The 24,469-nt window shown below is 34.6% G+C and overlaps 1 protein-coding gene across 3 annotated transcripts in view; it reads left to right on the forward strand.

The window, feature by feature from the left end:
• Positions 1-861: 861 nt before the first annotated feature.
• The window catches only part of LOC116347544 (protein Teyrha-meyrha), a 42,458-nt gene continuing 18,850 nt past the window's right edge, over positions 862-24,469 (forward strand). The window contains exons 1-4 of one of the 3 annotated variants that reach the window (XM_031778164.1): positions 862-969; positions 1,191-2,907; positions 4,633-4,863; positions 5,292-5,463. In XM_031778164.1, the coding sequence (XP_031634024.1) occupies positions 2,785-2,907; positions 4,633-4,863; positions 5,292-5,463 (526 nt within the window). In that variant the 5' untranslated portion in view covers positions 862-969; positions 1,191-2,784. Of the gene's footprint in view, positions 2,908-4,632; positions 4,864-5,291; positions 5,464-24,469 lie in introns of all 3 variants that reach the window. The other 2 variants (XM_031778173.1, XM_031778183.1) reach the window with 2 other exon arrangements.

Here is a 24,469-nt window from a genome sequence, read left to right on the forward strand (position 1 = left end):
CCGAAAAGTATGATCAAAATAGTTGGCGAACAAGTTCCATCTGTGTCTATCGAAAAGAAGGAAAGGAAGAGTTAGAGTGAGAAAGAGACAGAGTAAAAAATAGATTAAACCAGAGGACACCCGACCGAAGAAAGACAATAATAACTCGCCTTTTTACCTTCAGATACTGATTTTGGCCAGTATACTTACTATACACAACTACCCCCGAAACAAACAAGCACACACATGCAATAGCACATAACATAAAATCGCAGATCTCTCTCACTCAACAAAATCATCATGTCGCTGTTTTCAGGAACACATTTAAAGTAATCTGCTCTTCTCGCAGTTGCCGCTAGTTGATAGCGAACAGTATGTATTTTTTCTTGTTTTTTTTTTAGTCGTTTGGCGTTCAGAAATTTAACTAGAGTATGTAAATATACACACATGTGATTTTATTTGCATTGATCAATGGAAAGACCGCCTCATTTTCAAACGTTACCTCCTCTCATTTACCACACATTTGATGCTGACTGGCTCGCGTTGTGCTCTATGCCCGACACACACACATATCATACCCATTCATCCAGCGCTATAGATGTGGTTGTAGTGTGTATGCGCGCGCGATTACATAGAAAAACCCAGTACTCTGCTAAACAGTGATTTTCAACAGTGCGCCAAACCAACAAACAAGCAACATCGATGTGTATATATTTGAGTGTATGCGTGCGCGTGGTAAATCGCACACACAGTATATGCACTCAGATTGGAAGATGATATAGCATAAACGGCAACAACTGAAAACACGTTACAATAACACTTCGCTGTGTGAAACACATTTGGAACATCGTACTATACCATTCAGTAGCATTCAGGTGTTGGTCGTGTTCACATGCGATATATTTTTTTTCGTTAGTCCATTTGTTATCGTCGTCGGCGCAACGATAGGATCACTTCATAAAAACGGATCTAAATTAAAAGCGCTCATCGGTAAAAAAATGAATCATTTTTATTTTTGCGAGAAAAAAAAAGAAATGAAGTGAATTAAAAGTAAATTTAAATCGCTAATTAAATAGAGTGTAAAGAAATGAACCTTTTTTTTCGAACATTTAAATAAGAAATGATCATTTATTCAAGTATCATTTTGGAACAATTTAATGGAATTTTCTAAAGCATTTTTTTTTTTTGAAATTGAGTTTGGATTTTTTTAGAAAACAAACCTGCCATTTCGGAGGAAAGGACTACAAAACCGGATATCGTAAAGTGATAAGATTTATTTAAGCTCAACAAACGATAAAGCATTTTTGAAAAAAGAAATAAACCATTAATTTTGCATCATAAAAATGTAAATGTGTGCAAAAATATTTTGTGTTTAACAAACCGATGTGATTTAAAATCATAATCGTTTTCCCCGAAATAAAAAAAAAAACTAACAACACAATAACCGCATTAAACAAAACCACATTGTGGAAAAGTTATCGAGTGCAACGATAAAAATGTATGCACCGATATTTTTGTGCGAGTGAGGTGAAACAAATACAGTGAACAAATTTTCGGTTACACAAATCAAAACATTGTGTGTCATTTACATGATCAAATCACACAATTGGCAAATGCAAGTAGCAGAAAACCGCATTGATTGATTACCATTGGATGTGCATGCACACGAGATCGAATCATCCACATATGCCTATGATAATGATATGTTGGTGACATCATCCACCGTTCTCTATCACAATCTTATTGAATGACACTCTCAACGGTGGCTATAAAACAATTTGACAAATCAAATTTCAATACACCATACACACACACAACGGGCACATTTGCACCAGCACTTTATTTCCACGAATGATTTATCACGAATCGAAAAACTAATTAATTACATAAATAACTGTCATCGAATGCTGTGTTTGTCGAATCGGCGAATTTCATTGTTGGTGGGTCATGATTTTCCTTCAAAATCGTTTGAATCATTATCATTAACGAGTGAGTGAGTGAGAGAAAGAAAGAGAAACAGTTTGATATTGTGATCGTAATCGTGTTATAGACATCCATAGCTATCAAAGTAAATTAGAGCATTTCAATTTGCATGGAAACGTATTTGAATTGCGGAGTTTTTGTCATTTAATCTATTTTATTTGTGGCATAATGCGCGTATGCAGATAAGCACTAAATTGCATGCCAAGTAGGAGATTGAAACGTGTACGTGCCCTCTGTTTCTCATTCTCCCAACGCCAACCAAAAAACTAAAATCAAACAGCAAATTTACACAAATAATAACAAATGTCAAATACAAATATTGATTAAATTACGAGGAAATGAAATGAACGTGAAACGGGACACCTAAAAAAACAGAAACACAGAAACCAATTCAAACAGACAACAAAAAAATAGGAAATTATAATAGATTATGGTTATTAATCGAAAACAGTGCGTTTTGCAGTGGAAAAAAGAGACGAACACAAATATATGCGTCGCGAGTGAGACACAAGTGCCAATTACAGTTATTTTATCAACTGAATTGATAAAGCAAAACCAAAAAAAAAGTTGCACAAACCAATAACTAAAATCATACTGATTTCGGTGTTAAATGTGACAGTTTCATTCCAATTTTTTCTCCTATTCGGCTTATGTTGTGGATACTTTGATTTCGAGCTGAGACATCAAGCGTGGAAAAGTTTGGATTGATGAAAATAGGAGATTTTTCGAAAGAAAAAACCCAGTGAGCGTAATATAAACGATTTGAAAAAGAAAAAAAAAACTATCATCGGCCGTGAAGAAACCGTTCAGTTTTCAACATAAATGGCAATGGAAGGTTCTGAATACGGTTCGGCACATTTGCCGTCACCAGCATTGGTTGTGTTTTCACAAGCCGCCAATGGGCTTAGTGAAGCATTACGCATTCAAAGACCATTTCATTCACAGGTTTGTATTAAAGCAATAATAATCAAAACTTCAAAAAAACACACACACAAATTAAAAAATCTCCCACGAAAATGTTCAATTGAAATTGGCGTGCGTAATAAAATGAATAATGACAAATCAATTTGCACTTAAGGCACTGCGCGCATATCGATAACACTTCATTCCCAGCATTTTGTTTATATAAAAGAAATGTTGATTCTGATGATAGCAAATTCGGGGGATTCAACGAAAACAAACAAAACAATTTGTCATGATGCCACTCATCCCATTGAATTGCATACAGTTTTACCGTCTCTAGAATGAATGAGAAAATGGAGCTTCTTCGTTTGTGTGAATTTATTTGATCTTGGAGATTTCCAAAGGTGACCTTTGCTTAAGGAATTGCACTTATTCAACCCTATACGGTTTGCAAAAGACAACATGGATTATTCACAAGTCATTCTCACATTCCAACAGATATATAGTAATTGCTTTAGATTAACTTAAGCAATTTGCATCTCGATTCTCGAACAAGGGTAACATTCCAAAAATGGAAAACAAAGCAACGTCTTCTACTTTGAATGTGGTCAAATTATGTGTTGTCGGTCCAACATTCAACATAATATCACAACCACTGAGGCCAAATGGTCATTTGACAGACGAAAACCTACTGAGCAAATTGACTTGACAATTAGTAGTATGAAGAGATTGACATCGGGTCCTAACATTTTTCAATTGAACTCGCTAAGGAGATATTGAATTTAAAACCAATGAAAACCGAAGAAATCAGAAAAAAGGAAAAAAATTCATTTCCAAAAATTTCATTGACATCTCAACTGTCGCAAAAAGCGAAAATTGAATAAAATGTTTCGTTGGATTTTGTTGATTTCATTGTAACGAATTTATTCAAATTATTACAAATCCGAGGGTAAAAAATTATTTGCACAAATGGATTCAAAGATTTGTGCAAATCTTGGCGGAATTAAATCGTCGGCATTTGCTCGGAATTAGATGGAAGTGAAATTCGTTTGTTCGTATTCATTTTTCACTTTGCAAATAAAATGTCAAACATAATAATAAATTGAGAGGAAAAATGTGTTGTGAACGAAGGTGGCACGAAAAGATTTGGCGAAACAGTGCGAATGCGACGATAAATTAATGAAAATTACCCGATTGAAATATTTGGTGTGCAAAATTCAAATAATTCGCTTCAGGAGTTCAGCGACGTAGCCGACTGTTTCCGCGGCCACATATTGTAAACAATAACAACAACGTCGACGACGACAACAAAGTAGCTAAACAGTGTGTTCGTTTGGCACACGTACACAATTTAGATATCGTCTGTGCGCACTCATTAATGCCCGTCATAATTTTCGTGTATATTTCGTTTGTGATTTAAAAGCTGTATGATATTTATATGCATGTACACGGCACGGGGCACAGTGGCAAACCCAATCATTTTTCTCTCATACACAATGCTCGTTCGGTACCAAACTCCATATATTTATTAGTTGGTTATTATTAATTTTGTCACCCATATCCGTATCACATGTGCTTATCATCGAACACAAATTCTCTGTCGCCCGGCTCTGTTTTCATATTTCACCTCATTTTCACTCGATCTAACATACCATCTAATACGCAATTCTTTTTTTTCGTTTCGGTTTTGTTTTCTTTTCTATTTCAATTTTTCATCTTTGGTTCGTGGGGTATGTTGCGGGTATGCTTGTTGGCAACAATGTAAAGATTCAAGATGCCAAGGATTTGCATCATTTATCGTTAGTTGGTAGTTACGGTGCACATCTATTACACGGTTTTCCACCCCATTTTTTGCATCCAACTGTGACATCAGCGAGCTCCGTAAGCAATCCATTTAGCAGCAGCGGCGGTGCCTTTGTTAAGCCATTTCCATCGAATTTACCGCTGCCATCAGCATTCGCACCACCAACAAAATGCGTTGGCCTCGGCTTGGAACAGGTAAATATTGAATAGACATTTTATTATTATTTTTTTTTTGAAATTCATTTACAGCAATAAACACTCACCAACGATCTCAATATACCGGTGTTGTCTGTTTGTCTCATTGATTTTGAGAAAAAGAGCGAAAAAAGAAAACGGATACAAAGTGTTTCTTTTGTGATTTCCCATGCTCTTATATGTAATGGTGAACACGGTTGAGATACTGTAATCGATAAGGCATAATTAAGCATTTTCCACCGTTTTTCCTGTTAATCTTATGCGCACAAAAAAAATGTGGAATTCGATTTGTATTTATTTCGTCCACTTCTTGGGGGTGAAAAACGATCATCAATGAGTGATAAATTTAGATTATTTCGCTTGTAATTAATTTCAAGATACTTATCGAAGTGAATGAAATCCAATGGATTGCATCTATTTTTCAACAGGGTATTTTATTCAGCGGAAGTGAATCATTTCGAACGGACTCATCGAGTCCAGCATGTACATCACTATCGCCGCCAGTCAAAGAAGAATCGCTTGAGGCACAAACAAGCGAAGAAGGCGATCGTGACCGGATTTGCAGTCCAGAACGTTCACCAGAAGCACCCGGTTTTCGACGTAAGTATTTATTAAAACTCAATTTTTTTAAGCGATAATTTTTTGCTTTGGAAATTTTCATTCTTTCTTATTTGAAACTAAGTAGAAAGCAGAAAATTGAAAAAAAAAATGAAACAAATGGCAAAAGAAGGTTTTTTTTAAATCGCCGAAGAAAAATTTAAATTTGTCAGAAAATTAGTAGCAATGTCACCGTTAATCGAAACAAGAAAGTGAATGAAGCCGAGTGAGAGTAATCGCAAAAGCCCGAGAAAAAACAATTATAATAACGATTATAATCATTTATCTGAATTGAAATTGTCCATATACACTCAGCAAGAGCACACAAAACGCAATAACTTCATTTTCAATTAATTTCCATAATTGTGTCGTTAAGTTTTATTAATTTGCTTTCGGTCGAGAAAAAAAAGATGAATTGTTTTAATAAAATGTAAATACCAATTATATATCATGATGATGATTATTATTATTATTACGTTGACGAAGAATGAAAAGGATTCGTTGAAAATGTGTATTGGCCACCCGGTCCGATCTTCGTCATTGCTGTCGCTGTTACAAATTCCGAATGCGCTCTATTATATTCCAACAAAACCGAAAAATTCTCGAGCTAAGCAACACTGAAAACCCGTAAAATACTATTTTGTGCGGTTTATTCTGCTCTCTGACGCTCTCCCTCTTTCTCTTTCTCATTCTCATATTGTATGACAACAATTGTAGTTTATTGCATATGCTGTTACTTTATTGCAATCATATTGCCAATGTGATTAAATTGCGTTTTGTGTTCGCTTACTCGTCGCTTGAATGGCGAAAAACATCTTTGAATAATAACAATATTATTCCGCATTTATATGTGATTATTGCAAATGAACATTAAAGGCAAGAAGCGGTATGTTTCTGTGTGTATGTGCGGATAATGCATGGTGGTTTTTGGAGTTCAGAGAGCCGATTTCCACCACATTAATTACAATATAAATACTCTCCGTTCTTTGCTCTCCTTCCTTGATTCCGTTTTCTATTTTCTTTGTTGAAAACTCAAGACAAAATGGTTTTACATCGAAACCAATTTTTGGGGTGAATTTTATTCGCGCGGCGCTTTTTCACTTACAAAGAAAAAAAAAGAGAGACATATGTAAAGTTGTGAAATCGTGCAATTTTTCGCTCGATTGGATTGTGTGTGTGTGCGTTTATATGTCATAATTCGTTTTTGACAAGCGTCTTAATTTCCGTAAGAACATAGTCCAATAAAATAATATCAATGTAGCCCGAAACAAAAACTCACAGAAATCAAAGACAAAACTCTCACATACACATATACACATGAGCGCACGCAAAATGCAGAAGAAGAGAACAGAGAGTACTTAACTTCAACCATTCGAAATGTCAATTGTAAATAATCTCATTATATTTGGTAATAATATTAAAAGAAAATTTATTGCCTGTTTATTTCTCTCTTCGTTCGTTGTTTGGTTTGGTTCATAAAATCAAATGCCGCCGTCGCACACAAAGGATTCGAAAGGGACGTTGAAAACAGAGAGATACCTATAATCGAAAACCTAACGGTTGGCACTGCAGAAAAATACGCATTTGATTGTTACAGCAGCAGCAGCAGCAGCAGTAACTGCACCGTTGTTTTCTGCTCTTACACACACACAGAAATGCAAAATGCCTGCGAAAAACGAACCGTATAAGAACGGGGATTCCTTGAAAATGCTACTGTTTACATATTCATTTAGGTTCGTGAACACGGTGCAAGTATGTTTGTTCATTTACACAAATAAAACGTTTACACATTGTTATTCGGATCAGTTTTGATTTTCTTTTCTTTCTTTTTTTTTTCACTTGCACGCCAGAGAGTGTTTGTATTTTGGAATCGAAACGATGTTTTGCCGCATCGGTTCGATTCATTGTTTGCATACCGTTTCCAATTGTGGTTGTGTGCGAGTGTATTTTAGCGCGCAAGAATTCGTTCTTATATCGTTTTCAGTGTTGTTCATTTTTTATTGGCGATCTAAAGAGATGAATGCACCGAATGCCAAAGAAAGAATATAAAAACAAAACTACTACACGAACACATATATGATGAACTTTATGTACCCAGAGTCACGCATGCACAAATCACATATCAAATAATGCATGTATTCCCAAAACAATATGCAAATTTGTGAATGGAGAGAAACCAGAAAATGCAAGAGAGAAGGCGATTCTCGTTCATGCACCTCTTGCGCGAATTTTATAATGCTTGAATGTGGCAAATCGACCGACAATCTATATTGATCGATGCAAACAATTAAATTCGAATTACAATTATTCGCCGTATCGTAGTATGGTAATGTTTTACACAATATCCAATATGCGCGTGGTGTTTAAATTACATCTTCCGCACTTCATGCGACTTGAACGCATCGAATTGAAGAGATATGGAGTGAAAGAACAAAAACGTAGTTTTTTTTTTAATTGAATTTGAATTATGTACTAATCGTATCGAATGTGAATGTACCGAAAATCACTTTGATTTAGTTTCAATAGGCCGATATATTTTATTGCCAATCGAAATGAAATTAGCCAATAAATATGTAAACGTTCACCTCATTCGTTCTCGCCCACCCTCACTTATTTTGCTCTGTCTCTTCCTCTCTCGTTCAACGGCCACACGGTCCTGAAGAACGCGTGGCACAAACAAATTGCGCTATTGTTACTTCGCATTTTATCGCTTTTATGTGCATATATTTCGGTTCCATTGGCACTCACTTTTCACATCATTTCATGGAGGAAAAGAGAGAGAGAGAGTATATCGATTTCGAAATAGAAACCAAACTTGAGATACACCATTTAGGCAACTAAACATACATTAAATTTATCCATTTTCTACAAACAGGGAAATATATAATCTCTTGAATTGCATGGGGAAAGTATCAACATTGAAAGAAAAAAATCTACACACCAATTCATTCGAAATCAATTTCCTATGTGTTTTGTGTTTCTTTTTATTTATTGTCGACATTATTGTTTTCTTAATCGTCTTTGATATGTATATACCCGAAATAGGTGAAATTGAAGTTTATACTGGCCAACAAATGATATGTGATGTAATAAACGCTTTGATTCGACACCAATCGTAGTCTCGAGTCGAAGCTAATTGTCGATTTCGCAATTTCAAAATTGTAATTGGCTTTTTGATTTATAATTGCCACTGTATCGTATGTATCCATTGCAAATCCTAACTTGGCAATGTTGATCTCTCCACTAAAAAAAACATGTTCACATATTCATTTGGTCGAACGAGTTTTTTTCCTCGCAAGCTTTTTTCGACGGTCAGTTTGATGGAAAAAATCTGCTAATTTTGGATTTTTAGAGAAACGAAACTTTGTGACGAAATTAAAGGAAGGGACAAATCGATTTGTGTCGAAACAATAAAATCTTGTTATTAATAGAGATTTGAAACCGATCATAATATAAAAACATTGACTTTGAATCGATTTACATCAACTTTCCGTTTCACGGATTTTATTCCAACGAAAATTTTCTCACTTTTTGACAACAGCAAAACTTTACAAAATTTTATAATGCAGGATTAAATGAGTAAATCGACGAGTCATGGTATAAAAAGGCCGAGAAGAAAACACACAGACAAAAATATCAGAGCGTTTATTGTTTTGTGCCTTCTTAATAAAATCAATAAAATTCAAATTTTTCGAAAGATCCATCACTCAAATTATAAATCAAAATAAAACAAAAATACAATGTTCGATTCCGTCAAAATTCAAATGGTTTCTGTTTTCTCAAAAACTAATCGAAGGAATACATTAGAAACCGTTCAGAGCGACAGCAGCATCACACACACAGAGAGAGAATGAAACGACAAAATTCAAAACCACCTTTTTATTTCTTTATTCACTCTGTGTTGACGGAATTTCGGACGTCGTTTTTCCAATCGCTTTTTTGTGTTGCTATTGATGTTTCGGTATTCTTTTGTAGATCTGTGCTCGATTCGCCATGACCAAAAAAAAAACCAAGAGAACAACGAGACAAAAAAGAGTTCAAATAAAACTAGTATAAATTTAATACTTTTATGAAATAATAAAAAATTAAAGAATTTCGTTTTGTTCTGGTTTGAGCACATATCAGTAGAACTGACTTGATTTAACTTCACAATCATGACGAAAACGACAACGACGACCATGATGATATATTGATGGATGAGTAATGTTTTCGATTCGATTCCATAAAAAAAAAGAAATCGAAAAGGAACAAAAAAAGAGACAATGCCATTTGACCATCATGACTGAACCTGTTAAAGATAGAATGAAGACAAAAATAACAACAATACGACAATAAAGACAAAGAGCACACAGCTCAACGACCAAAAGGCACCTATCAATTAAATTTATATTTTTATTAACTTAAGATGTTTAGGAATATTTATATGCAATACACGCATATATGGCTTTACAACCGCGCGACAGTAAACACAAATGCATCACACGCATTTTACACCCGCCACAAGAGTCTATGTGCTTAGGAGTTGTCAGCAAGAGAGAGATAGATAGATAGAATTCAAATCCGATCGATATGATGGAAGAAAAAAGCGTCGAGCAAGGAATTGAAAAAAACTGCACATTGTTGAAGATTCACAAGTATATGAAGTAGTTGACTGTATCGGTGTGTGATTGCCGTGTTTGCAATGTATTTTTTTTTATGTACAATGTGAAATACATCATCGTCGCCGTCAACGCCATAGTCTCCACTGGTTTTTGATTCGTTTTTTTTCTGCTTTCGTGTTAAAATTAAACTCTAGTCAACTCGTTCAGCCCATTAATACTTCTTTTCGACTTCGAATATATTCATTTATGTGATTTATGGCCTATAACCACTGCATGAGGCTGCACGACCTCCATACAAATATGCACAACATTGTGATATCAGAATGGGACAGCAAACAACAAAAAGACAATCAAATTTTCAAATATCAACAACACCAAAACCACTTATCCAAGTGGAAAACTATATACTAGTATTGGGATGAAGAAAGAAGTCCAATAAATGAAAAGGAAAAAAAAACTAAGACAGAAAACAAAGCCAACGAATTAAAAGAAACAACGCATTTTGTACATTTGGTTATTTCACATCATTTTTACCATATATACATCTACACTATATTGATTGGATTGAAAATGAGCATATTTAAGCGTTGCATATAGTGTTTGATTCTCTTTTTAAAAAAAAAGAAAGAAAAAAGCAGCAGTTTTTCAAGAAGATAACGAATCACACAACTAAAAAATCCAAAAGCCAATGATTTTAGAGTGATGGACTTTTATGTGTTATAAAGCAAAACAACAACAAAAAAGACGGGCCGAGAACGGAGAGATAATCAGACACCAGACTCGGTTGATTTTAATTTGACGCACAGGCACACTGTTTCACTGATTAAAATCAAAATGAAGTCCAATAAAAAACCGAAGAGACAACAGCCAGTGTGTGCCTCTATATTTGGGGTAAATCAAGTAAATGACTCCGAAAAGCGAATATAAACATAATCACAGAGATTCCTTCTTCTTATTCTCTCGCGCTCTCTTTGCTTCATTTTTTTCAAATTCAAAATATATAAATGACCACGATCGCGATGACGAACCACAAGGAATTTTGTGATTATGCCCGCCGTTTTCATGAACGTGTGAAAAATTTGTCTACAATTTTTTTTGATGAATTCCTTTTTTATCCGATTTGTGATGATTCTCCGACATTGAAAAATAAGAGAATGGAATCACATCAAATTTCCAACCAATAAAACCGATTATTGGTTTCAAACAATACATATACGGTGCATTTGAAAGAGCACAAATTGATTGATATCAAGAATTCATTTAAGCTCATTCCATACAGTATCTATATCTACCATCGCTGATGATTTCAGAGCAGAGTAACTTTATTAGAGAGAAAAAGAAGAGAGCGAAAGAAAAAAAAAACTATTTTTGGTATTTATGATCACCCTCAATAAAACCGGGCTATTCGTGCGATAAATGGATCCAATCACGTGCGCACTCGCGTTCGCACAAATAAACGCGATCGAGTCACTTAACACACACACACATACACATGGCTCAAATGATAATAATAACGTTCCATTTTATGATGACCATGCAGAAGACAGAAAACAACAGCTCTAGACTTCGAACATTCTGCCACGAATTACTCGACAGATTCAATAAGTACGAAACTACAAGTCCGTAAAAACGAATGATACATACGTACGTGCATTTTCTTCCGCAAAACACATATGTGTGTTATACGTTTTCTTGTTCGTGCCACTTCGCATTTTCATTGCATTTACACATTCTATTGAGTTGAGGCCGCCGACGGTCAATTCAAAAAATGTCGAACAATCATTTAAATTCGGCGAACTTCTTAACGAATGTGTTAAATAAAAATAATAAAATATCAACAACAAAAAAAAAACACAACCAACTCAACATATAATCGCCGAAACGTATTGCTGATAACTTTATTATGCGTTATAATTTGTGTGAATTGGTTTTTCATTCGCATTTCGAACGGGTTTTGTGCACACAACAAAAGGCTCGTATTTTATCAAGCGAGCAAAAGAGAAATGCCCGGTTTAATGGCAAATAAGATAATTCTGTGCAATTTTCGTTAAGTGTTCGGCACACCGAACGAGCCATTTCGATTAAATGATTTTAATTAATCATTTTGAAACGTGGCAACATATTGAAATGAAAGAATCCAACCACGATCCGTCACTATTGAATGTTATGTATTGGAAATTGCATACATCTCATGCGCAAAATTATATTTAAATTAAATTGCATTACTGATACCTTTTTTTCATTCAATCTCGATTTCAAATAGAATTTTTTTTGATATTCATTGACTCTTTCTCTCGGCTGTTTTCGCATTTTCTTTTGAAATGTCGTCAAATATATATTCTATATTTGCTTTTACTTAAGAAATGTTGTACGGGCAACATCGAACATTTGGAAAATTATCTGTGTGGAAATGAAATCGGTGGTTTTGTGACTGGAAAACCACTTGAAGATTACTCATACACCGTACCGCAAACCAAAAATTTGGTTAAGATTATTTCCTTTTGCCGTACCCATACTCCGTTCTCATTCCATATTGAAATTGACACAACTATTCGGTATAGTAATGCAAAATGTGTTTGCGGTCAAAAGTTTATTTACACAAAACTAAGAAAAGCCGAATCAAATTTTCAAGCACGAACGGCAAGAGCGAGATGGTGTGTGACACAAATAGTCATTTGTGAGAGCGAATAAGTTTACTAAATGCTGAGATTTTACAAGTGAATCAGTTGGCCACCATGACACACTGTTCGTGTATCCGTTTTGTAATTGCCAAAGTAGTATGCTATAATTTGGCTATTTTACACAGTCATCACAATTACGATGTAATCGGAGGAAAATCCGACCGCAATTTTGCAAAAAGCATAAACAGCAACACGAGCACACAATATCAATATGGCTTTTCTACAATTTGCTTTATCATTGAATTTTATTGGGTTGTGCAATGGCAATGTAGACAAATTTACGAAACGAAAATAAAATCTAGTTTCAAATGGAAATTCACACGTTGCTGATGTATATACAAATCAATAAATCATGTAAAATTTGTTGAAATCAATTGCTCTCTGACGTACACCATCGATACTCACAATTTCCCTCTCTCTCTCTCTCTCTCTCTCTCTCTCTCTCTCTCTCTCTTCGTGTCAACACACACATGCCGCGTGCACATATTCCGAGACATTTGCCGCGCTGTGGGTTTGTTGTACAGTTAAATGCACAATTTGCACATCTTCATATGCACCCAATAACTGATTGAATTTCATACTGTATCGAGACCGGCATGCGAAAGAAAGAGAGAAAGAGAAAGATTGATGTTGTGTTCATCAATCGACACATTTTATCATTTTGCACTGCGACACTCTTTCCTGTAACGACAACATTTGATCTGTGTAGTATAACAGCATTTAACAAATCACCCAACAAAACTCCGTCAAATAAATTGTCAATGTTGGGCATTTAAACGTCGGTGCAATTCAATGAGAGAAATTACCATGGACAACACACACCACTCGTGTTGGCAATTGAGAGGACGATATAAATAAATCATATGAGACTCTGTCTATTTCATCTTTTTTTTCTCTCTCCCAATTGACATACACTTCAATCACATATCGACGAATTTAAATCACGAATTTTAGTAATTTTTGGCATTTAATTTTTCGATTTTTTTCACTTCTATGAACTACAAAACTTCTGCCATTTGACTAGATCATCATCGTTGTCGTTTTTTGCGCATCTATTTTGTTGCGAGAATCAAATTTTAGGTGACCGACGGCATTTCAAGTAGCAATCTTTACACGTATTCATATATATATTATATATGTTGTGCCCGAATCGAAATTGCTCTCTATAAGCGATGAACAAGCGAGTGAGTGAGTTAGTCAACGAGTCACATTGACACACCAATCGATAAATAAATCAATGTGTTATTTGATTTGATGTCGTTTGATGGCAATTTATCGGTTGTTGAATTAGTTTCTCATATTTTATCTACCATCACATATGTGACCAAGTTATTTTTCACTATTTAGCATATCGTCGTTGAGGTGAAATTGAATTCGGTGTAAAATGAGGTGATACAATACGAATTTTGTGTCAACACTTTCGAAAATCATGTCAAATGGCATGGTGTTTAAAGCGGAAAATCGCCGAAAAAACGGAAATTTTGATGCGGTTTTGCTAACACAACCGGTGCATAACCTCAACATATCTCTCCCATCTATTGCATTTACGATATGTTTCTAATAATTGCGTTATTGTTCAAATGAATTTCAAATACAATATGTATTGGAAAAGAGAAAAAAAATCACAAATTTGATACGATTTATTGCACAAGCATCACGCAGTTTCTACGGAAAATATTCTTTGATAGAAGAAAGAAACCGTTTGAGACGCGAAGAAGTAAGGAAAAAACCGAAAGAGTTGAGAAAATTATATTCATTCGGCGACACTAATCCACTACTTGTACAATAAAAATCAGCCCGTATAATGGCTTCATTTCGATAAAATGCGATAAAATCCATCGACACAACAACAAAAGCAACAAAAAAAGATGATGAAAAAAAGCAGCAACAACACAACTGATCGCTTTTTTACAACCCATTTTTATCGATTGGATTTTTATATGTTAACCGTTCAATTAAGTGTATTTTATTTTTTTATGCGCCCGCTTTTGGTAAATATTCTTTTTATACACTAAAAAAACATTTTGTGCCAAACAAAAATCGGCCCATCAACACACTCAAAACTCTTTGACTTTATGACAAAATGGCTCATGCTTATGGCGCGCGCAACAAACACATATTCGGACATGGTTTTTGCATTTTTGAGTAGCCAGCGAATAAAAATTATCTTATGATATAAGTTAAATGTTTATGAGAGAGGATTTTATCCCATTAAAAACATGTCGAAAGCACATATAAAACGCGTTTTACTCATTGCCGCCGCCGCCGCCACTGTCATCGCAGCCGTTACTGCCGCCATCAAAGTCATAATACTTACGTTTTAAGTAGTGATTTTTCAGTAGTTCTTTAAGTAATTTTTTATTCGATTTTTGGCAGAAATATACAAAAATGGCTTCTGCATGGACACACACATGGAGAAAAAAAATATTAAGCCTTTCCAAAGCAATGAGAAAAAAATGCCATAACGAACGCTATTTCATGCGCTTAAAAATGGGCGGATTTTGATTATTATTACAAGCACCGCAGAAGTAACAACAGCAGCTGTCGCTTAACCATATGTACGCACCACTCGTATGTGTACAACACATTCTTAACATGAAATTTTTGCTTAACAACATAAACAATTCATCATTTTCGAGAAGTGTAATAGAAAAAAAAATCCATGCACAATAAGCCGATCGACAAAGCCGTTTATATACCGGCGACAAAAATCCATTCGTTGTACAATTTAATGCTAGATTTTTGTTTTCGATTTCAATTGTTGCGGTCATAAATAAATAATCAAAACAAATAACATTTTTGGGAAATAGAGAAAATGGTGAAAAAAACGACTGGCAATTCGCAATTTATTCATACTGATCCAAACAATATGCAAGCGCATCGAATTGTAATTGTTTGTTTTGTTGTTCTATAACGGCCCTTGAAACATTTATCCAAGCAAATTTCTCAATGATGATGATGATGTGTATCACACGCACACTCCAGATCTGAATGAATGAAAAATTCATCGAGCATTTTCGATGAGCGTGTTTAAGTGTGGAAAATGCTCTTTTTTTGTAACCGAACTTTTGGCATAATATGGCGGCAATATATCTTAAGCGATTTTCTCCACAGATAATTTGATTTATTATTATTATTATACATTTTTTTCTCGGTTGTTCAATATGCACGCGTCGACTTGAGACTGGATCATTTTATTTTTCAAAACAGAGAGAACAAGAAAACCGGAACAAATCGACAAAATAAACAACAATTATTTCAATGACAAAACATTCCATTCAATGAACAATGAACACAAAGTTGAAAAATATGTTTTTGTGACGAATTGAAAAATTTATCGAGATAAGACAATATTCTATGGGTGAATGGTCGCAAAAAAAAGTGCACTCCGATTTGAAGTGAACAACGTTTGCCGAAAAACAATTTCAAAGCATCAAAAATGAAAGATAGAAGAAAAAAACGACTTTGTTCAATTGGCTTCCTTTTGTGAGAGTACTACTCTCACAAGACTATTGTCAGTTGGTTGTATTGTACGTTTGTGATGTGCTTGACTTTTGTTGTCGTCTTGTTGCCACAATCAATTGTACATGGGAATATCAAAAATCGTTCAAAATAAATTGAAATTCATAATCGAATCAAAATGAGTTTGAACCATTTAGTGTTTACTGCCGTGTAGTGGCAGTGACACGAGTATATCGAAATCTACGAAAATTCGTTACTAAAATATAGAAGTGTCTTTGAATCGGCATATATTCACCATAAATTATACATGAGAATAATTTTATTACATTTCAACAACCCCTACTTAATCAATTATAATGGTTGTTGGTTTGTGTAAAAGTCATTGTCATTTTTCTATCTAATAAATTAATATCTGTCTCTTACTCTGGTGATGTGCGCGAATGTACCGTATATTTTTGGGTTGGTTGAGAGAGAGAGAGAGAGAGAGAGAGAGAGAGAGAGAGAGAGAGAGATAGAGAGAGAAATGAAGAGAAAAAGGAACGAAAGAATCACAATTCATGGGCAAATAATAAATAGATGATACATATATAATGTATGGTTAAGTAGAGGAAAAATAACGAGGCAAAGAGATGTATTGTAGAGCAATAATGTGCATGAACACACATTGCACATCAGTTCATACACATTTAATGTGTGTATTTTAACAAGAGAGAGTTGCAAGCGCAAAATTTCGATGACAACGCACATAGCACATATCTCAAACGAACGAACGAACCAAAAATAAATAAATGGACCAGGACATTTATTGTCGACAACAAACGTGCAGAGAGTGAGTGAGTGAGAAAAAGTGAGAATTGCACCAAAGATCCGCACATATATTTTATAATATTTATACAAAGAGACAGATAAGCATTCATAATTCAATTACATGATTTTTAATACATCTTTTCCACTTAATACACAAAAATGTACAAGCTGTGATAGCACGTACTTCTATACGAGAAGGGTACGCGAGATGACAACATCAGCAACAACAACATCATACAGCACCGAAATTACAACGAGACAAGAGTCGAGAAAATCAAAGCGACAGCGACAACAACCAGAACAATACAATACACAATAAAACTCGTGTGCAACGATCTCATTGTGGCTTTTAACACTCTTCCTTTTTCACCGGTAGCCGAAAATAATACCGAACGAAAATGAGCAAGAAAAAATACATACACAGTACACACACACACATACCAAAAGGCAATATGGAATAAAAGTGAGATTGAAAAGGGAGTGCAGTTTTTAACTCGGTATAACTGACTGACTGACTAAGAGATGAGAGATTGCCCATGATTATGCTCAATATCGATGCAAAATATGAAAGAAAAAGAATTAGGCCGTATATGACAATGCAACATAAATACAAACAACAAAAACCAATGAACAAAATGAAATTGAAACACGCTCACTCGCTTATATTCCGACAATTGTGCGGGGAAAGTCAACATTAATTTTACGCATCTTTTGATGACAATGACATGATTGAGGGAAACAACTCGATCGGATAAATTAAACGAGCTCATAGATGAACACATCGATATAGTAGATACATGCACTGTTACATTGTAAGCTGGGCCAAACTTACATGCAATTTTTCATTTTGGCTCCAGTTGTCGTCCGATTCATTTCATCACCTTTTTATTCCCATTCTCTCTTTTTATGTTTTTCTCTGTCGCACACAGAGACACGGAGCATGTCATCTTTGTTTGATTTCATTGAAATTGTTGTTTAACAGTAAAACGATCGATAACACAATTGACAATAGCATCGAAAAACCAGAACCGACAATAATACAATAATATATAGTACAATGAAACGATGTGCACGAGGCACATGGGTTACGAGTGTGTTTTGGTCAGGCTTTCCAATTTCACTTTCCACCAAAACCGCTGTCGGAATTCCTTTAAATTGAAATAAATGAAGGTGTCGATTCTTCAATGGTAAAATTTGTCACGATAAATCATTTGAAAGTTCAATGGGTTTTTTTTGGAAAAGGCACAACGCAAATGGATAGCATCAGAACAACTGCAAGCTGATGACCATGGGAAATATAGAACATTGGTAACATTGAACCCCGTTATACATACTCATCGTAAGTGTCCTTTGAAATGCGACTGTAATTCAATTAAACACAACGACAAATTACTTTTTGGATGAATGATTATGACGATGTAGAGATGATGCTGATAATAAAACAGTAGCAATTCATTGCAAAAGCAAAACATTTTGACCGCAAGAGAACATTACTAGAGAATTTGATGAATTAATTAGTTTGATATTTAAATAAACTTCACGTTCAAATGGAATCGAGCAGAATAAATGTGTGAATCACATTTTTGTATTTTGAAATGGAATCCATTACAAAAACCAAAAAGTAGAAGTGTGAAACATCCATTAAGTCGTTCTCTTCCTCAATTGGTCAGTTATTGGTATGGAATAATTTGTTCTAATTAATTTCGGACGTTTAAAGTGCTCCGCCCTCTGTTCCGACTTTCAATTCAAAAAGGTTAAACGCTTGAGATCCATTTTTTCTTATATCGCCCACATGGTTTATTTTGCTGTCGAAATTTCTAAATGGATTTGAATTCTATTTTGAATTTTTGAAATCTCAAAACCATTTATGGCCTACAATTTGTTTAAGTAGAGGTCAAACATCAATAAACTACTTAAGGATTTTGTTTTCAAACAAAACCGAGAAGAAAAATCGACATTTGATTTAATTATTATACACCCAAATAAAGCGTCAGTTTACTTAAATGGATACATTAATTTGTTTAAAACAAGAGGAAAGTTGGAACCAAATGGTTTGTTAAGGCAAGCGGTTGGCGGCCAGTCAGCCAGCACTTTTTTATGTGTGCTCGATGTAAACAATGCGCAGGCGAATTCACACACACACACACACACACATTTGTTGATCTTTTTCTGCTTCAGAGTGCACACAGCAAGTAAACATCCAAGTGATGTAAATGTTGAATATCTTCTTTTTTTTAAACCATCGTCGACATCGTCGTCGTATGGGTCATGTAATAAAGTTATGTAAACAACATTAAAATCTATTCAAATATCAATCGGAATGTGCCGCACTCACGATCTCTTTCTCTCTTTGTATTGCTCTCTTTTTTTAGTTCAACTGTTTTGTTTTATCTTGCTTTGTTTTTCTTCAGCAATTTTTTTTCTCTTCTTCTGTATTCCATTTATATTTGCCTTGTGCTCCGAATACTTAATCCGAATGGTGGAAAAAAACGCACAAAATCGAAATGTTTATTGTCTTTGTATTGCCTTTGCGCACATTTGCCGTTTTGTGCGTAAGTGTGTGTGTGTGTGTGTGTTAACGAAAAGTGTGTGGTTTGTGTATATGCGTGTCCAGAGAGTATCATCTCATTCGACATCATTTATGTATACAAATTATGTGCACACTTATCACCATCACTGTGAAGATTGCATTCATTTGGCACAAACATAAACAAAGAATGTAACATTGCTTCAAAATGAATAAAAAAACAACAACTACCAAACGACCAATTCACCGATGAAAGACAAGATGGAAAAGGAATCGAATTGTAAAAAAAAATCATTCGAGTATGCGGCGATCGTCAATGGACAGACGTAGGCCAAAATCACAATAATTCATGCGCAATTTTTTATTCCGTGATGTCGCTTTTGTTAAACAGACAGCCGATATCGATTTGAAGTTTCTTCTCTCTTCAGTTGATTTGGAAGTTTGTATACGGTTCTTTAAAATACATTGTATAACAAAAAGCGACATTGAAAGTGGTGTTCGTTCGTGTTACTACACTTTGTACAACCACTTGGAAGTCTTTTGGTAATTTAAATGAACACTCTTTTGTTACGTTTAAGACACTTATATTTTTCTTCACACGAGAGTGGCGAGTACGAGTAGAAAGAGAGATAAGCAGAGCAGAGAAAAAACAGTAGCCGCCGGAAGAAGTGATTTCTTCTGTCGGGTTATTTAAACAGACTTTTCGATGCAAACATTTACAAAAATGTAGTCTTTGATGTTGATACATGTATATTTAAAAAAATTCGGTTCGGCAATATCTTCTTTCTTTTTTTGTTTCATTTCAAATTCAAAATGTGCGACATTATGAAGATCGCACACGAACCAACTCGAAAAATGCATCGTTTTTTTTCACTCTCTGCTGATGTGTAAATTGATAAAAATGGAAAAATGTTCGACGGTTTTTTTTTCTTCTCTCAGGAATTTTTTCCCTTCAAAAAGCTTGGACAGTCCTTGTTCTTTCATCGGTTGAAATGGAAAGAAGACTTCGTCTCGACTAAATAGAGATCACACACGGTTTTTTTTATTAAATATTGGAAGTTGCGACCAGAGAAAATACATTCGAAAATCAACACGTTTTTTGTATCGTCTCGAAAATGTGCTAAAACACTTTTAGCCGACGATTCCTTTTTTCTTTTTGTTTTTTTGTGTGTGTTCCACAAATTTTTCCAATATTTTGGTTTGTGAGTAGCTTGCATTTCAATCAGATAACCTTGTTGATACGATAATTACAATATTAACCCATAAACTGATCGGGTTGCGGTTGACAGCCGATTTCAATTCATTTACAAATCGCATACATTTGTGAGGAAAATATTTACAATTCACATCCATTTGGATAGTAAAACCGAGAGAGAGAGAGAGAGAGAGAGAGAGAGAGAGAAGTAACAAATCCGAAAATTTAGACATTTTATAGTTCGAAATATTTTGGTCAAGGAGATTCCATCGACTGATGGGTCTGCAGAGCGTCTCCTTTTCTTTAACTCGTACTATTGGCATAGGTATGACATGCATAGCATAAATTTTTCGGTTTTTCGTATATGAATTCCTTTTTTGTTTGTTCGATTGTATATGCAGTTTGTTGTCTGTCTCCAGTCGCATCGCAAACACAATCGAATATCATAAAAAATTGTGTCTAGTCAATGAGCAATAAAATGAACCGCAAACAAACCATTTATTTTCTGCTCGGGTTCATCACTGAAAACATGACGATAATTTCGAAGATCGAATTTTTGCGCCAGCAATTTTCGTTGCTTTTTTCTTCTTTCTGTTTGACGCAATCAAGTCCCAAAATGGTAAGCGATTGAGAGCTGTATCAAATTAGATCATTTTTTTGGATGCATTTGAAAGTAATCCAAGATCTGTAAGTGTGAGCAATTGCACTTTTTTTTATTACAAAATCAATTGTTGAAAACAATTCGAGTAAATATTCGAGATTGACAAAGGGAATTGTACAAATGTTATTGTTTACACCATGCAAAAGGTTTGTACTCGAGATGCAGATGGACATATATAAAAACATTCCGTGAATTTTGTGTGTGTGTGTGTGTGTGTGTGTGTGTGTGTGTGTGTTGTCAATCGAAGTGAGTGTGTGCGTACTTTTCCTTCTTACTTCTGGTGAGTTGAATTTCTCTCTGTTCTCTCACACATAAAATACACAAATGCCTCTGTTTTACCATGTATGCTAAAAACGATGAGCACTCTCCTTCTTTTTCCCATTGACAATGCATAATTCTTTCGTCCGTCATGTTTATCGTGGTCGGTTCGCGCGCCCAAAAAAACGATCAAATCCGTGTTTTGCTACTGTTGATCTCTCTTGTACTGCTCTTTCTCTTTGTCTCCCTCGCTCTTTCGTGCCATTTGTTCTGCTATGACAACGAAACAGACTCACTCTGCACGTTTCAATTCTTTTGCGAGTTTCAATTGTGTATTTGATGCTGCTGTTGAAACAGAAGAAAAAAAAATAACTCGCGTATTCAGAATGCCCATTTCGGTGCATGGAGAGATGAAATGGTGTGTTGGCATGGTGCTGATGCTCCTGTTAAAAAATGGAAACACAAAGTCTATTCAATGCAAATTCTACAGCAACAAATTTAACAATAAAACGCATCAATAACGCAACACACACACACACACATAACCCATTCCATATCAAACAAACACATTTTACAGTCGCTGATTTTTTTTATTTTTATTAGTACTCGCATATGCGAGAGAAAGAGACACTCGCCATTATTCAAAAACTAATAAAATCCAACCGATAAATAAAAATGCAACCAATTTCAATGTATCGCATACAATGTTGTCTTCTCTTTCTCACTTTATCGCCTAAAATTCTAATCGCAATCACGTGGGCCAAGCATTTTATTCGATTATTAGAATAGTTTGCACGATTCACTGCGATCTCGTTTAAAACCTATATGATTTGCACGAAACCGTATTTCAAAGGCGAAACCGATCAACATGAGACTTACATTATTCAATACTAACAAATCGTTACATTGATATTCTATCGATAACATGTTATGTGTTGTTACATTTTTTAAACCTATAAAATATTGATGTATCTTTGAAATGTAACATTGTAAAACTGCAATTTTTATAATGCTAGAAAATTTTTCATCGACCAATCGCTATTTATCAAATCAAACACCTAGCTGTCACAAGTTCTTCTCTTGCTGCAAAGAGAGTTGGGATAGAGAAAAAAAGAGTAAGTTCACATCTACTTCAAGAATTGATGGACTTTTTGATCTTGACATCCGTGCTCTGGGCAAACGCACAAATTTATTGGCATGTCATTTTCACTGCGCACTTTTCAGCATAAGATTTGAATGAATAAGAAAATTGAAATTCACGATTAAATTTAAATAAAATAGAGTAAAAAAAGGAGCAAGAGAAGAAAAATACCAACGAAGAAGAAGTGAAAAGTTTTCGGTTGGAAGGAAATCACTACATCAAAAACAAATGTTTTGTAATGTCAATGTGTCGTACCATTCGTCAATCAATGAGAAAGGTGTTCGTATGAAATAGAAATGGATTCCTGGGAAACTGTTTTTTTTCCTGACTGCGAAAGGGAGCGAGAGATAAAACGAACTATGCAATGATACTACGTTGAATTGTTGATTGTGATGATGTTCGTCAAGTTGATATCAACCATTTAGAAATTCTGATGCAAATGTAACGTACGATGAAAAATAACACGACCAAAAAATCAAGTGGAAATGAATGAATGTGTCATGTAATACCGAAAATCAAAACATTTGCATACATGCCACATTGCATTGAATTTGATATGTTTTTCATTCGAAAAGCGACGAGTTTTTTTTATTTAATTTTCAAAAATGGTCGATTGAATAAGAATGGTCAAATGTGAACGAGAATGAAATGGTTGCCGATGGCAGGCTGAGAATGTCATTTTTATTTGATCGTATTCAAAGCTATTTTTCGTTCGCGAATTTTACATTGTAGCAACAGTAAGCGAGCTTATATAATGTGAGAAAAATGTTAACAACTCTCTCAAAAGACATTTTGCATATTTAAGCACAGATTCACAGCGGTTAACTAGATTAGAATTAAATTAGATGTGACTTGTGTTGATCGCGCCAGGAAGATTTTTTTTGAACTTTTGATCGTTGTTAATATGTCTTGTAGCTCCAGAAGCGATTATTCAATTTATTAAGTCAAGATTGTCTCTTTCATTCGTTGTGAATAAAATTTCTTTATTTTTGTCACTTTCATTTTCACTGGCGATGTTTTCTTCTTTTTTACATAGTTTTCAAATTGTCGAAGTTTTTATTATAATTTCGAAATCAAAGCAGTCTGCAATTTTATGTGAACGATTTTTACAAATTTACAAGATTTAGTAAAAGCAAAAACCTTGAAGTTGGATAATGTGTTTTTTTATTTAAAAAAAAAATTAAAGACAATTATTTCGATGCTGTCCGCATCATCATCATTTTTTTACAAAAGCAAGAGTATATTCGTTTTATACCCAAGTTGCAATTTGTGCAGAACGGCGACTATAGCATATCGTGTGATGATGGAAATCGACGTAATGAAACTTCAAACCGAAGGAGAACTCACGCTTTTTGAAGCACTTGCTTATGCATTTCGAAGAAGTTATTTGCACAATTTCTTCTCGAATAATTATTCCAACGGATGAAGAACCAACTGAAAATCCACGGGCAAGGACCTACGACGTTTTTTCATCCACTCGTGCTGTCCCAATCTAAAACGCTACGATGAGGACGATTTGAACATCATGGTCGCAAAAACGAATCACAAAGGCCCAAAGAACTTTGCTTTGTTACAAATGTTAAAAATAATACTATAAAATAAACTTCTATGTCAATCGAATGTTATTTTATTTCTGATTTGTAGTTGACACAATATTCAAAGTATCTTAGATAATA

Source organism: Contarinia nasturtii, unplaced genomic scaffold (assembly GCF_009176525.2).
Source record: "Contarinia nasturtii isolate CC-2019 unplaced genomic scaffold, AAFC_CNas_1.1 Cnas_scaffold_129, whole genome shotgun sequence".
Classification (NCBI taxonomy): Eukaryota; Metazoa; Arthropoda; class Insecta; order Diptera; family Cecidomyiidae; genus Contarinia; species Contarinia nasturtii.